General features: G+C 42.1%; 1 protein-coding gene across 2 annotated transcripts in view; it reads left to right on the forward strand.

Moving 5' to 3' along the window:
- The window catches only part of prkd3 (protein kinase D3), a 37,695-nt gene that overhangs the window by 6,925 nt on the left and 14,429 nt on the right, over nt 1-16,341 (forward strand). For both annotated transcript variants that reach the window (XM_056393363.1, XM_056393365.1), the window contains exon 3: nt 12,866-13,004. In XM_056393363.1, the coding sequence (XP_056249338.1) occupies nt 12,866-13,004 (139 nt within the window). The remainder of the gene's footprint in view (nt 1-12,865; nt 13,005-16,341) is intronic.

The following is a 16,341-nucleotide window of genomic DNA, read 5'->3' on the forward strand; positions in this document are numbered from 1 at the left end:
AAGCTAAACACTTGCTTTGGTAGTGCTAAACATTTGACAGATTCGATGGATGTCGTAATGCCAATTGGGGTGATCAACATAGTTTAATTTTCACTCTTTATGAGTCTATATTTAATATCTTACAAAGTCGCAATTTCATTTTCAGTGGACCTGCTTTCTGGTGAATGCTGGCAGCGAACATGTTTGATATAAACAGTGAATTTACAGTGCAGCTTGGCGATAGTTAAAAGATTCTCTCACCGTCAAAGGGGATGATAAAGCTTAGCAGGAGGAAGGAAATTTGAAGTTCTTCTGGCATAGGTAATGGAAAAAATCATTAAACCTTTGCCTCAAATGTTAGTTTTATGAATACTTTAATTTTAGTGCTTGTCCTTAGGATGTTGCTGCATTTTCACTACAGCTGGAAATGCTGTGAAAGGCAGCTGCCTCAGCCACAGGTTTCCCTACTGGTTTTGTCAGCACTGTAACTCCCAGTTCTGGTTGAGGGCTGTACATCTGCCTCTGTAATTAGCGAGACAAAGGCCGTTTTGAGTCAGAACCAGGCTACATTGAGAAACATACAGTAAAATGGCAGAGTATTACAAAACAGAAGGATTTGGATTGTTCTAAACCTTTGTGTAATATCGATTGCATGATGCAAGGTAACACTTGGCAGAGAAAATGAGATCAGCTCAGCATTCCTCTTCAAGATTAATTAGACTGAGTTGCAACAGAGTTGAAGACTTTCTTTGGTTTGCATTTGTGTGCTTTCATCATAGTGTTTTATCTGCCTTTAGGCTTTTTTAGCAAAGGTTATTGTGTCCAATTTTAATCAGAAAATGTTGCTTTGGTGATTATGCTTTAGAATATAGAAACAATAAATGACTGTAATCTCACTAGCACTCTTACCTAAGATATTAATACGGTGTTAAAGTTTGTGATAATAAACCTGGTCTGGGAAAATTAATCTAAAGAAAATAGTAAGAGAAAATGGAATACACGAAAATGAGAAGCGAAAATAGCAAGAACGAAGGGTGCAGATGGAAAATGGAGGGACTGCAGTTCACATCAACCAAAACTAACTGAAACACACGGGAAATAAATCACCACCATCTCCCTCCCTCCCTCCCTTGGAGAGTTTAAGTCCACATCTGCATGTTCCTATGGAGCTGGCAGCCATATTTCACCCCAGAGGACGTCCCAACAGCATAGGGCTTTATGTGTGATATACATGGAGCCAGACGTTTCCTGGAGAGCACATTCAGCTCCTTCTCAAGAAAAAACAGGTCACCCTCGAATCAAAATACTCACTGTTGGTATTGGTTCTGAATACACACTGTTATGGCCTTAGCCTTTTTCCAACTTAGATGGTTTTCAGTGTTCATACTGGTGTATTCCAAAGCTATGGAGTTGACTAAATTGATATCACAATTGGGAATGCTGAAAAAAACCAAAAGTATTCCATGTAAAACTCAAAAGCCTACTTGCACTAGGAATCTATCAATTTCCCCAGTCTTGGAGTAATTTGTGGAAAATGGAGAGATAGAGAGAGAGAGAGAGAGAGAGAGAAGAAAAAGGAAAAAAAATCTCTGAAGTTAAGTGAGCTAAGTAATTTCTACCATCTGCAGTGCACATTTCTGCCGCCTTACTCTCCTTTAAATGTAAAGTGGCAAGGCAGAACGCAGGGCCTGGCCACAAGAGTCAGAGAATGACAGAATGGAGAAGAGCGGTCCTCTCCAGGGAAAAGGGGCAGGGGATGCTGGGACAGCCCTGCTGGCAGGCTTCGCATGGGGCACAGAGGGGGTTGTGGCCACCATACAGCTGATGTCTGATGCCAAAACCATCAGAAGAAGGCTGCTCCTGCCACCAACTGTGGCTTTGCTTTGGATTTTCTGCGCTTCGAGGTTGCGCCCAAATGCCCTTCACCATACTTGACTTTAGCCAGTGACGGGTGATAATCTCACATCACTCCAATCTCTGCTAATGCCAGCTGAATGGGCTTTGGTTGTGATTATATTGAAGTGGTAGGCAGCAGTAATTTAGAACCATTTAATACTCAGGAATCCCGGTGACTTTGTCCTTGTGAAGCCAACCACAAGTAGTGATTTAGGAACACTTCCTGAGAGACCCTGCTAGTTTCCATTCATAAATTTGTAACCATAGCATAACATGGTTTGCTGAAAGAGGATATTTCATTTCCCTCATTAATTTATCCATTAGCAGCGTAAGTTTCTTCTCTTCTTAGATTGCAGTTCCACCTTGACTGCATTTGCTGACAAACTCAGCACACTCAGAGGACTTCAACCATGACAAATGCTGAACGAAGGGGGGCTTAATGACAAGAACACGGCCCTCGTCAGGATATTAACCCTTGCTTATTTGGCATAGTTAATGACTAATGTTGCTTTCCTGAACTGAAAAACCCTTCAATTCAAAAGACTAGTACAAACAGATGTTATAATCATGACCATAGCATCTGCTAACATGCCAAAAATGTTTCCACTGTCCTGCAGTGAAGAGCACACAGTCTCTGTTGTAGCTACACAGACATATCAGTGCAGTATTATTGATCCCTGCAGTACGAGCAGGTTGCAGAATGTCTTATTCTGTGTTGTTTTCTCAGCACTGTTTGCCTTTCCTGTCTTTCAGCTTCGAGGGTGATCTGTCAAACTGATAGGAAGGTGGCAGGGGAAGTGCAATTACATGTTGATACAACAAGTTGTAGCTAGAACAAGAAACCTACTGTGTTATGAAGGGAAAAGGTCTTCAGAAATGCCACCCATATAATAAGCAACATTTGACCTCAGTGAAAAACACCACAGGCCAAATGGAAAGAAAAGTAGTTGTGTTACAATTCTACTTTTGTTTGATTGGTTTGTCTGGTCATTTCTAAACCCAGAGTAAACAGGCAGCCACTCATCATGACTCCTTTTGTCACTGTGTCTCTTTCTCCAGCCGTGCTCGCTGTTCGGTTAGTTCCCCTCAGAGCCGCTCCCTGTTTCCATATTCTCTCTCTGCTCCTTCTCTCCAATCTGCTGTGGTCGGCGGAGCAGCACAGCCTGTGCAGTCTGTGTGCCTGCGCTCAAATGGCTTTTCCCTGCACTGCACTTGCCATTATTCTTGTCTGTGTGTTTAAGTGTTCTGAGAAATTGCCTCTTGGTGTCTCTGTTTTGAAGAAGGTGACAGCTTGGGGTGTTGGAATTTGGCTGGACTGGAGTGTTTAGTTTAGTTTAGTTTAGTTTTAATACACAGGTACAATTGTATTTCTGTGAAGCTGCTAATTAAACAAAAGAAGCTCTGTAAAAGTAAGTTCTCATTATTAATCATAAAGAAAGAGAAAACCTCAAGCAGCTAGTCCCTGCCCACTTTGTTAAACAGACCCCAGAGCAATTATTAATGTTTCAGTTGAGCAACAGCAGCATGTTCCTACATCCTGCCATTACCGTGCACCTTCTGACCTCCTGCTCTACCAGAACAGGAGAAAGTGCTGTCGCCATCAATCTCACATAAATACCCCCAGGTTCACCTGTTTATTTGCCCCGTGTGGAGGTGAATCTGTTGGCTGTCCCCGGCTACTCCAGGCCTGAGAGGGGAGATGAAGTGTGTACTGCAGTATATCTCTGAGGTGAAGGCGCTGGCGGAGGATCGCAGCGGGGCTATAACTCATCAGCAGTGTGCGGGGGCCTGGCCAAGCATGTTTTAGATCACACTGCTCTCTTCCTGAGAAGCTTTGGATCCTGTGACTCAGCCTTCCTCTTCTCTTGCCTGGCCTCTGGACACTGTTAATGCATGCAACACTCATGCGCGCGCGTGCACACACACACGCACACACACACACATACACACACACACACACACACACACACACACACACACACACACACACATACACATACACACACACACACACACTCATACACTCATACATAAGTACATGCATGCAAGTAAACACCCACATATGTACAGGGCATTGTCATTGAAGAGAGATGAGTCATTTTCTGTCATGCATATAAAAAACTGGTGTTATATAGGCCAAAAGCCACCTGGCTCTCATTGGGGATACAGTGGCTAGTAACCAAACAGTGACCTCACCACCATTATCTCCACTCCACTTCAGTGCGCCTGTACTTCAGGCCAAATTACCACAGAAGAGTATTGTTTCTCTGGATCCAAATAATCAAAAGCCTGGTGAAATAATTGAGGGATTTTCTTTGGAAAGCTTCACAGCGACGTTTTGTAAAACCAGAGAGAAATGTGGCTGGAAACCATCAGCTATTGTGGTTGATGTAAATTGGGTAAGCGGTATAGCTTTGTTAGAGTCTCCTGATGATTGAAAGAGGTCTAGGATGACAGGTGTAGAGTCTCCCTGCTATATGCTGTGGTCTGGACAAGGCCCTGGACCTGAGTTCAGCGGTTAGAGTTGTGATTCCACCTTGTCTGCACCAGAAATGGAGATACACACACGTTCACGCAGGCTGCAATCACACACATGCACAGCTCTCAGTGTGCAGTAAGAAGTGAATTAATTGCATATGAGCACTTGGCACTTTTTCAACCCGTGTGTTTCTCATCTTACCAGTCAGCTATGTCCCTGCCAGGCCTCAGTGTTCACACTTTTCTGAAACACAAAAGATACAGGCGCGGGGTGAGTAGTAGTAGGTCAAACAATACGTTGCTTTGTTATTATGTTGACCCTTGTTAATACAAAAGCAGCATATGCCGGGGAGAGTTGAGAGCTGAGTGGCAGTGAAGATTTCCAGTGTGTGTGTGTGTGTGTGTGTGTGTGTGTGTGTGTGTGTGTGTGTGTGTTAATAGTCCTGGAAGTGCATTACTACACTGTCATGCACGTTGAAATTGACTGCAGCGCCAGATATATTTCAAGTTAAGCTTTATTTCATACTTGGCTGAGAAGCATCAGCAGCATCATTCACACTGGATTTATAGCTCTGAAGAAAATAGTGTTGTGTCCCAACGATGATACAGCCTCACACAGTAAAACCTATGAATGAGCTATGAGCCATGTTCTGCCACATGGAAGGAAACGAGTTAGTCAGCCCATAGAGTGAGAAAGTCACAGCTTCTCTTGCTGCTCTCCCACCACATGAGTTTCCTTTCCGCTGCACGAGGCTGCTTCAGTTGGTTACCCTTTGTGGAGTCTTCCTTGTGCAGTGGAAAAGAAGCTGACTTGACTTCAGGAGCAGCACATAGTGTATTATGAACATGTTGTGGAGAGTGGTGGGCTGAGTTTGCTTGATCCTGCATGTGTACAAAGACGCTTGCTTGAATATAAACCCTATGAGGGGAGTGCTTTATCAGTCAGCTACACGAATCCCCCCCCCACCCCGCTCTTTCTGCTTCCAGCTGTAGTGTGTTTGTCTTGGCCTGTGCCTGCAAACGGAGGAGTGAATCGTTTTATGTAATGTACCATTGAAATCAAGCATCCTCCTCTGCCTTTATTTCCATGCACTGGCTGCAGAGCAGAAGGGACGCATGGTCTGTGGAGTTACTTGACTCATCATGGGCTGTCGTCAGTAGATGTGCAGTGTATTGTAACAGCCTACGAAATGATCTGAAATGTCTGGTTAAATGAATAGAACAGTGGTTCCTGGTAGATGATGTGGCAGCTCTCGGATATGAAGGGATTTTATAAACTGTTGACCTGTTGACACTGAGTAAAGCTTTCTACAAGTTTTCCATGGATGAGCTTGTTAAAATTACAGCTAGACCCATAAATGTTGCAGCTGTGTATTGCTGTATGCAGCATATTCGTAGTTCCTAAAGGCCATTTACCGTATGTACATCAGTACGTGATGCACATGATGTATTATTCTCAGACTTTTAAAATCTCAGTCATCAATATTTGTATTGGTTTGGCTCTAACTAAAATGTACACGGCCTAGGAGAAATATTAAAGGAATAGTTTAACACTTTCACTTTGCAGCCAGGAAGTGTGTTGCATGTTTCTCTTGCTTGTTTTAATTAGTTAATTAATTTTCTGTACAATTATTGTTGATAACGATAACGATGTTATCATGATAATATCGTAAAGATTTGAAAAAAATAATAATCATAATATTAATAATGCTATCAATCAAATTCAACATTATTTATTGTGTGTTTTGCCTCTTTTTTGGCAAATGAATTAGACTCGAGTGTAGGGAGGTGAAGAGAGTCTATAACACAATTAACACAATAATAGCATTTCTTATTAGCATTTCTTTTTTAAATATTGTCAATATCAGTATATCACGACACTCCTAATTTTAATTTAAACAGCACAGTTATTTCATCCTTCAGACGTGGAATTGAAGCTTAATTTAATTTCTTTTTAGCAATGACTTGTCATTTCTATATAAACTGCTTGCTCTTAATATGAGACATCATACAAACCAACATTACTGATACATCATCTAAAGGTTACAACAAGATAAGTAACATTTGTTTGTGTGCATTTGTTCTAGTGTACAGAATTTTCAGTGTTGTAGTTATGGTAGTACCTCAAATCTCTATGTAAGATTTTCTGCTCACTGCTGAGTCCATTGGAACATCAGAAAAAAAATGTCTTTGAAAAATTGAATTGGATATTTTCTTTTGCCTGAGACTAAGAATGTATGTTTATATTAAATTTGCTTCATTCCTACTGGACAGTGAGGAGATCAAAGTGAATTATTTAGAAATCATGCAGCCAAATGATATGGAAACTGTTAAAGCAGGACCAAAAACAATTAATGTTGACCAAGACAGTGGAAAACCAGAGTGTTTCTAATATTACCCTCTTTTGATGCCTCACTCCAAGTGACAAATGAATTATTTGACCGTCGTTGATGCCCACATCTAGTGATCGCATAATTCGCTGTGTATGTGTTTCTTGTAGCGTGCTGTGTGGAAAACTTTTGGTTGGTATTACATTAATAATATGTACTGAAAACAAATACAATTCCACGGTTGGCTTTAATAAATTAACACAGTTTTCCACCCCGTGTTTGATGTGACTCGAACGGAGTAATTACACAGCTTTCCCCCAAGGTTCGCGTGAGCGCATAATTGGATTTTCCAATGCATTCATTTAACGGCTTCTTGAAGTATATTTTCCTCTGTTGTGGGCATTGACGTGCACCTCAAAGTCAAACAATGGTTTCCCTATTGTTTTGACATAAAACACTGTTTTCCTATTTGTGAAACTATCACTATAGCTCAGTGGAACTTATGGTCTCATTACAAGCTGAGCAGTGCGGTGATGCAGCACGTTATCTATTAAATCTGCTATACATAAAAACTCATCAAGTTTGTACCAAGTTTGAATACAACTCTCCAACACTCTTGGTCCAACTCTCTTCTTATTGGTCTCTTTTAAAGGTGTTCGAAAACAAACAGACATCAACATGTTGTGTCTCCTGATGTAGGTCTCTGGGGCAGTGTGATCTGGGTCTCAGCACTATTGAATAATTGCAGGGTTATCAGTCAATGGACTTATTTATCTGGTGAATAAAAGCACCTTGTATCATACTGATCTTGTGAGAGTCTTTATCTTTCCACCTCAAGCTAAATGCAGAAGGGCCTTCTACCTCCTGACTCTGGTTAAGTGTTTCACAAGAACCCTGCACCTTGATGAAAGTATTTAGGTTCAGGGAGGTTAGATAATCCTTTAGCCTCTGCTTTTGTAATGCTATCACTTATTCAATCGCTTCTGCACATTCACACCTGGGAGCTGACCAGGACAACAACAGTCTGTCTTCAGCCCTGGGCTAAGTGCCTGCTCAAAAGTACCTCAGAAGTACCTGTTGCTCGTTCACTGTCACAGTTTCCCAGCTGCACTTTGGATTTGAATTGGCGTGAGGGCATTCACTCTAGCCGTTCAGGTCTGTTTTTGCAGGTGTCCTCTCTGCATTGAAATGCCAAAACAATAGAAAAAGCTTACATTTTATATTGGGTACATGCAGAAAGAAGCAATGTGAGTTACTCAGTTATCTCACACAGTCAGATGCCTGGAGAGTTCTGGAAATTCTCTGCCAGCATTTGATTGGCTCTGAAAAGAAAACACCTTAGGTTATTTTCCTAATGTAAATATATTATTTTGTATAGTGACCGCTCTCTGTATTTCTTCCATTTTCAAAATGAACTTTTGGGCTTTCATTTCTATCTGAATGTGAAGTTCAGGCTGTGTCAGATTTATGTTTACAGAGCAAGAATCAAGACTGGCAGAAGCCAGCAAGTCAACATCATGAAAAACACCACGCTAGTGGTCACATGACAATCATACAGAGTTGTGAAAAGCTCTCTCTTTCCTTTCCCGCATTACAAAACTGGCATTTTCAAATGCATCCACTTTGAAGAGTGTTTTTGAAAAGCTCCATTGTTGATGATCTGAAACTCTGTTGGTGTGAATAAAAGGCTGACTGAGAAAAACTATAAAGAAAAAGATGCATTAGCACAGAGATAAAACGATTAATCCATAAATCATTTAAGAAAAAAATATTTTATAAGAATTTTCATAAATTTTAATTCATTATAATTTCTGTTAAATAATAAAATAATAATAAAAAATAATGTAATAAAAAATAATAAGCAACATCATTTAGATAATTTTTAAGCATAAATACAGTTCCAGCTTCTCAAATGTGAAAATTTGATGCTTTTCCTTGTCTTATGTGATGATATGTGATTTTGAGCTCTAAGAAACTGTGTTCACAATTATTTATTTAAGTATTTTTACTATTTTCTGAACATTTACAGGGCAAAGGATTGAAAGATTATTCACGAAAATAACAGACAGCACTCATGTAGCAGCCATTTTGCTAGCCTATTATCTGTGATACTTCTTTGAAGAGCAGCACTACGAATGGATGTTTTTATGAGCAGTGTTGTTTACGAAGCTACGCATACGCATGTATGTAACCCTTTGCTCCTATAGACTGATCTGGAGCAGGGCACACTGTAACTGCTCTCCACATCTGTCTGGCCTGCTGCCAGACTAATAAAGGTGTGAGGCAGACTGAGGTCAAGCAGCATACTTTTCCTTACTGTAATCACATGGCCATCTGTCAGAGCTTGTGCACCGCTCTCAGCACTGCTTCCCTTTGGCCACCCACCTCTGCCTGACATCACACTTGCACAAAAACTCAAATGTCTGACCACAAAATAATTTGTATGCTATTCTATTTCGATAAGAGATCTTATTGTCCTCTGTGACTGACAGCCCACACATTGGTTTTGTGTGTGTGTTTTTTTTCAGTGTGATAGCAAAGAAACTCAGTGGAACATTCAAAACAAGCCACAACTTTTTTCCCCAAGTGTTAATGTCATTTATCGTTACATTTGCATGAATGAGTTATGACTTATGAGTCATTTATCAAATTTATCATTTCTAGCTTTATAGTGCAACTGATAGTAATAGCTATACAAGAGAAAGCATCAACAGTCTTCAATGCCAAATGGCACAGTTGGTTATTCAAACCAGATCTTTTTTTCATGGCTGTCTTGAGATCATTTGTTTTTGGCTCCCAGCGAAACAGGACCATATTTCAGATCTACCCTCCCACACCCAAACCATGTCCCGTCTTTCCTCTTCTCTCCTGCCTCTCACTCGCTTTCCTTATAACAGGATTTAGCTTATCAATGGCGGATTAGTTCGTTTAACAAAAGCTTACTACTGCAAAGCCCCTTTCCACTCGTCTTTCCAGCCTGACTTGTGGACCTCACACACAGCTCCTCCGTGCTGGGGTCTTTGGTGTGCGTGTGTGGTCGCGGCTGCTCGGCTGAATGGATTTGAGGATGACAAAAGACATGCTTAGTCACTATGGGCTTCAGAGATGTATGCAGTAGCATGTGTGGGTGATGGTGTGTGAGGGTGCATATGTGTACAGCAGCATGGTGGAGGTGAATGGTTTATTTTTACATGCAGGGAGGAGAAATGTGTGAATATAGGGATTTGTGCTTTATGCATTCATTCCCCCACAGGTTAAACCATCAATTATAACTTTATCTGTGTGATCTGAACAACACACTGTTAAAATGTGCCCTAAACCTGCCAATCTATTGTTCTTCTACCCCTGGCTTCCTCTTGCTTTAATGGACCTTGGAAAAAAGTAGTGTCCTCTGCCCTCGCAGTCATTACGTGCTGGCCCGCAGATGCTCCTGTACTGGAATGGGACCCTGTTCTGTACGGTGGAAAGTGTTGCACGAGGTGCCAAGAGGAGGTGACTCCAGCTGGCTGGATTTGGGCATGGACCACAATTTTTGTGTGTGTGTGTGTGTTAGAGAGCAGGCGTGTCAAGCGAGTGGAGGAAAACCCCACCATGACACTGCAGCCGGCTCAGGAAGGATACCCCCACCCCTGCCCCCCTTCCCACACACACACACACACACACACACACACACACACACACACACACACACACCACCACCACCCCGGGCCTGCCTGTGGTGGTGATGGTTTGGGCCACATACCATTAATCACCTCAGAGGGTGACAGGACTTAGGATGTAGCTATGTCAGGAGGAGGGGGCCAGTTGGAAATGTTCCATTATACAGGCACGTGCCCTGTGCCTCACTTAGAGCTGAGCAAGACTGTTTCTGTGTAACTATTACCTTCCCATGCTACAATGGCTTCGATGCAGCTGAAATAATCTTCATACAGATGTTTAAATTACCACTCCTATGGAAGTTATAACATAAAAACATAAGGAAGGATGTGTGTGTGTGAGTGGGGGCGGGGGGGTTCGGGGGGGGGGGGGGGGTTCTCTATAAGATAAACTGTCACAAATTATCTTCAAAACACATTAACACACAAACACACCACATGCCTGTGAAGGCTGTTTACATCACAGTATTATCAACTCATCATTATCATCATGGCAAGGTGTATGGGTGTGTGAGAGTTAATTGTGCATGTTTGTCTCTGTTGTTTTCTCTGCTCTCATTTTGAATTCATACAATTTACATCAACAAACTTATTCTGCTTTCCCAGCATGCACCAGGGGAAGAGGTTAGGTACACAGGGCTGACACAGACAGACCTACAGAGCTGTATGCAGGTGAGAAAAGTGTTGCACTGGGAGAAATTCCATAGGAACACAGAGTATTACACCTGACTTGCATTATTTCACTCTAGATTACGAGCTTTAACCTTGCACAACCTCAGTATCAACCTCAATTATCGGCATCATTTTGGAGGGGGGATATTGCATAAATTCAACTCTCATTCATTTCAATTTGAATGGCCATATTTATACAAAGGGAAAGTTCACTCAAAATATTTTTTCGAGATAGATGGTTCATGAATGCTATTCTAAGCCTTTCATGGGAAAAGTCAATCGCTGTACAAGAAGTGATGTTTTGTGTTTTGATGTACTTCACTGATCCCTGAAGGGACATGTCCTCTTCCACAGGGAGATCAGCGTCCTGTGTTGGACCATCTCTCTGTCCGACCACTAGTCCGCTCTGCTGCCTCAAGTACCGCAGCAAACCTTTGTAGTTGTCAGTTTATGTGCAGCATTAAACTCCTTCCTTCTGATGGTTTATTACTCTGTCTTTGTTGATGTGAGTGATCTAATACACCCATGTTTTCCTGAGCCATCAATCTGTCTCGCTGTCTCTGTATATGCATTTCTTGGCAATTAAAAGGCTGCAGGTGTCTTATGTGTCCAGTGCCCAGACACTGTGCCAACCCCGGTGCTCCTGGGCCATAGTGGCATTGTTCTACGCGGCCCATTGTGTGTGACCCTGGTTCAGGGGGAAACAGCTGGTGGATCCTACAGTACCAGCCTGCTTGGAATTGAGACTGGGCTCATGCTTTGGTGTGAAATTACTGAGCTTCAATTCCTGAATTCCTACTACGCAGGACGGCTCTGAACATCCATCTACTGTTGATCGGCTATTTCCACAGAAAAAAGTGGTGGTATGCTGTGCAGGCGATGAGAGCCTTTCCTCTGGTATTCAAAACTGGATTTTTCTATTTGAGGTTAGGTTTTGTGTAGATATTTACACATCTGCTGTACACCTCATGTTTATGTGTCAGTGAAATTTTTTTGAGGCCCTATGCTTGTGACAAGAACATTGCTCTCCAAGAGGCTACGAGCTGCCCTTAGAACAGGAAGTGACTCAGTATTGACTGGCGCTGCACTTCCTGTGAGCTGATTCTCCTCTACTCCTCTCAGGATGTTTACCTCCTCCTCCTCCTCCTCCTCGACGTCCCCCTCTCCCACCCTCCCCTCCGCCCCCTTCCTTGATCAAGTGACTTTACGTCGGCGCACTCAGCTCCAGTTCATGACCTGGTCTGTCTAGGTTTGGTTTGGCCCAGACATCAGCACTGACGGCGACAGCTGAATTGGAGGTCTTGGCCAGAAGCAGATTTTTCTTTGTGCACACTTATTAAAACGTACAACGAGTACATTAACAATTATTGGAGTAGTTTATCATGATTATTCCCGGTTTGCATTAAGATATCACTGCATTAATGGAAACAATGTGAAATAAAAGACTCAGGATTTGCTCATAAAACAGGCACAAAGCAGAGCACCTGGACTTTATGACTCCTAGTTTATAGATCTGTCTGAAGGGAGGAAAGGAGGTCTGAGCAGGAGCTCTCTTCCTGAGCCACTGGGTTCAAAATACTCCTCACACTGGTCGTGATTTAAGCCACTTGAAATGATGTCATATGAGTGTGTGTGTGTGTGTGTGTGTGTGCTTGTGCTTGTGTGTATTCACAGGTGGTTTACTATAGAACAAACTGTGAGTACAAGTCAGACCAGTGCAGTTGATCAGTATCTCTCTCTCTTTTCAGTATCAGATTGATGTAGTAACCATCACTTGTGCTCACACTATTACTACTATTTCACTAGCATCTTCACTATACTTATATCTCAACTCTTGTCTTCGCTTCTCTCCAGTTCCCAGAGTGTGGCTTCTTTGGCATGTACGACAAAATCCTGCTGTTCCGCCACGACTTAAATGACGAGAACATCCTGCAGAGGCTGACCTCAGCGGAAGACATCCATGAAGGAGATCTCATTGAGGTGGTGCTGTCTGGTATGTAAAGTGCACTGCAGCTACAGATTGATTTGTTAGTGTGCTTGCTGCCTTGACAGGGTCTGCACACTCCTTTTTCTCCAGCATCTCAGATTAGCTAAAACATGAAGTTGTACTAAATGATGAATTGCTACTTTATAGCATCTTTGTGAAGAAAACAAAAACATTGACTCAACAGACCTTGTCAACTGTTGCTCTTGGCGAATATAAAGGCACAGAATGAACAAAAGCTTCTCATCATCGAGTCACAGAGTGTTTCTAAATTCATATTAGATATCCAGGTAAATTGCAAACATCCAAAGTGCTAACCCAGCTGGAGCCTATTTACCCATGTATTTCAATGAGGGCAAGAGGTATGATATAAAAACTGAAACTGTAAAACCAGCGACGCTGACGGTTCTTCATTTATCTACTTTTGCTCATGTCAGCTGAAATTCCAGCAAAGATTGTATACAAACTGTAATACAGTGACTTTGTTGGCACAGCTTCATTTAAGTCTGTTTAAGTCCAAAACAAACAGGCCGAAGGTCATGCTTCTTTAGACTTCCAAAAACAGGAGAAAAATGAACTTAAAATTCCACCATGCAGTATAAACCCAGTGTTTTAAAGTCCAAACAGTTGCCTAAAAACTAATAAACTGGATGAAGCTTCACTTGTTACTTTTTTTGTGCCTCGTCATAGCTGACACACCTTCCAGTAAACGCTGCCTGTTGTGTCTTGTTCAAGAGCACTTGTGCAGTAGATCAGATATTTGCTATCAGAGTAATCTGTAATCACTCACTCAAACTTTGATATTTTCCTTGTGCAATTTTATGATAAGCGAATGACTCAACACTTAACCCACTTACTCACCTACTTTTACATTTATGATAAATTTGTGTTTAGTTTTCTTCAGTTTTTGTGTTTTTCTTGCTCATCAAAGTTCAGATTGGCCACCTTTGTAGCAGCTACACAGGTGTTTGTTTTTTTCTTTTTGTCATTTCCTGCGATGAATGAATCAGCTTCCTGTGCGGTGCAGAGACCAACAAATGGCTTAGAGAATCTGTTCCGTTCTAATCTGTTCTCCTGCTCCATCTGCCTCCCCGAGGAAACACCTGACACCACCTGTGCTGACTATCTCCTCCTCTCTCCTGGGCTGGGAGTATTGTTTGCAGGGATTTAGATTGTATAGGTTCAGGATCTGAGGATACTTCAGGCATCAGGGCTGAGGAATGTAGACTAAAGACTGGAGAACTTCCTTCTTTTTGTTTCTGACTGTCTGTGTTTGTCTTGTGCTCTCTTTTGTTGCAGTCTTTGTTGCTCTCTCTTTCCCTCCTCGGCGCTCTCTTCTTCTAATCCCTCCTACCTCAACAAATCCATCTGCAGGTGTAAGCTCCACCAGCGGAGCTAGTCACGGCCTGAGATATACTTGATGAAAAGCGTCATTGAAGATCTTAGATTTGCTACATATGCAACACATGCTGGGTTTTTTTTAAATTTTATTTCATCCCACACTCAATAAACTTGGCCCTCTTCACAAGAGGGGCTTTGCGATGTCATACACTTGATCTTTGTTTGAGAAACACGAGCTGAGAGATCCACATTCCCAAGCCTTTCATTTGGTTCACAGAAAATATGAACCTTTTCTGCCCCACAATTTGTCTCCTGTCATCCTTTTCGCTCAGCACTGCCTAACCAACCTGCTGTTGGAGTCTGTGGCTGTGGGAGAGAGACGGTCTGAATATCTCTCTCGCTGCGAGAGGGAGGCAAAAGTGGCTTTTTCTTGGCTGTGGGCTCAAAGGAGAGGGCTTGTTTTTCCTGCAGTAAGTGATTGTAGTAGACCCACAGAGTGTAAACACGCTCTGATGTGCGGGGCAGCCCTGGACACAGCGGACACTGCACAGGCCATCTCGGCCCATGAGGTTGGAGGTTTGGCCTGACCGATTGTCCCTTTGTTCTGTTTTTCACTCCCTTAAAATTCCCACCCACTTGCACAAGCTCCTCATTCACCACTGCTGACGATGTGAAATTGATATTTTATAACACCTTCTGTTTGTCATAAATATGGCAAACTTGTTTTTGTCAGATGGAAACTTGTGGCCTCCAAATGGAAACCCACAGCCTCAAAGCAAACAGATAATGCATTCATGTGAGCCTCTCCGCTCGTGAGAAGTGCAGCGAAAAACAACGTGTCGAGTTTATGTTTGGCGTTGTTGGATGCTAACAAGCGCGACAAGCATTACATAACAGTGCGACTGCTAAGAGGCAGCCAGTTGTTTTGCAGACGTGTGTGAAAAAGCTCATGAATGCTGCCTTTCATGTGTCGGTGCCAGGGAGCTATGTTTGCCCCATGACATGTGACCTGCCTGAGCTCTTTCAAATAAAAAGCCAAACTACGAAACCTCACCCCACCAGCCGTCACATTTATCTGAAATGGAGTCTTCTCAGATCATCTCTCCTTGCATTGTTGATGTGCCTAAATATGAATATATTGGAGACTTTTATTGCAGTGATCCCAGTCCGTGACTTTAAGAAAAATATTTAAGTTAATTTCTTTGTTTGGGTTGACCCTAACATTGACCCTTGTCTGTGGAAATGTCGCATTCTTTGTCAAATTAACAGATCAGATTGATTCAGTGTGACTGGCTATTTATTGCCTCAGAGGAATTCTGTGACATCTAAGTGTTTTTTTTCTCTGAATCTCAAATTGTTTTCTGTCTTCAAGGATGTTTTCTCTTTATTTTATATGGAGCATGTGCAGATTCTTTTTTTTTTTTTTTTTTTTTTTACTGGCCCAATGTCATATTTGTTGTTCAAGTCTGCATCTCATCACAACAACAACAGCTGAGAATGTCCTCACTTGTCGCAAGAAAAATGTGTTTGGTTGAATCACCTCAAAGGGAATGAACTAACACACACTGGATGACATCATCATTGCTACCACACACACACAAGTTTAGCTGCTTAACCTGAGTGTAAAGATTAACCATTCCCTTGTTGGTCAAATGATTGCACAGAAACACTTTGATAATGCAGGCTGTGAGAGAACAGAGGCTTCACTCAGACACACACGCACACGCACACACACACACACACACACACACACACACACACACACACACACACACACAAATACACACACACGTTTGGCAGCAGTCACCTCCATATATTACTCATCTTCACATCTTTGATGATTCACAGTCATGATTAACCAAGTCCTGCTTCCAGCAATGAGCTCAGCGTGTCCCTTTGACACAACACAGCAGAAAAATAAGGGGAAGAATAAGAGAGAAACAGACAGAGAGACGTGTTCACGGCTCTGTTGGATTTGCTAGTAAGTGCATAATAACAAAGATGG

This window comes from Seriola aureovittata, chromosome 13 (assembly GCF_021018895.1).
Source record: "Seriola aureovittata isolate HTS-2021-v1 ecotype China chromosome 13, ASM2101889v1, whole genome shotgun sequence".
In the NCBI taxonomy this organism is placed as follows: Eukaryota; Metazoa; Chordata; class Actinopteri; order Carangiformes; family Carangidae; genus Seriola; species Seriola aureovittata.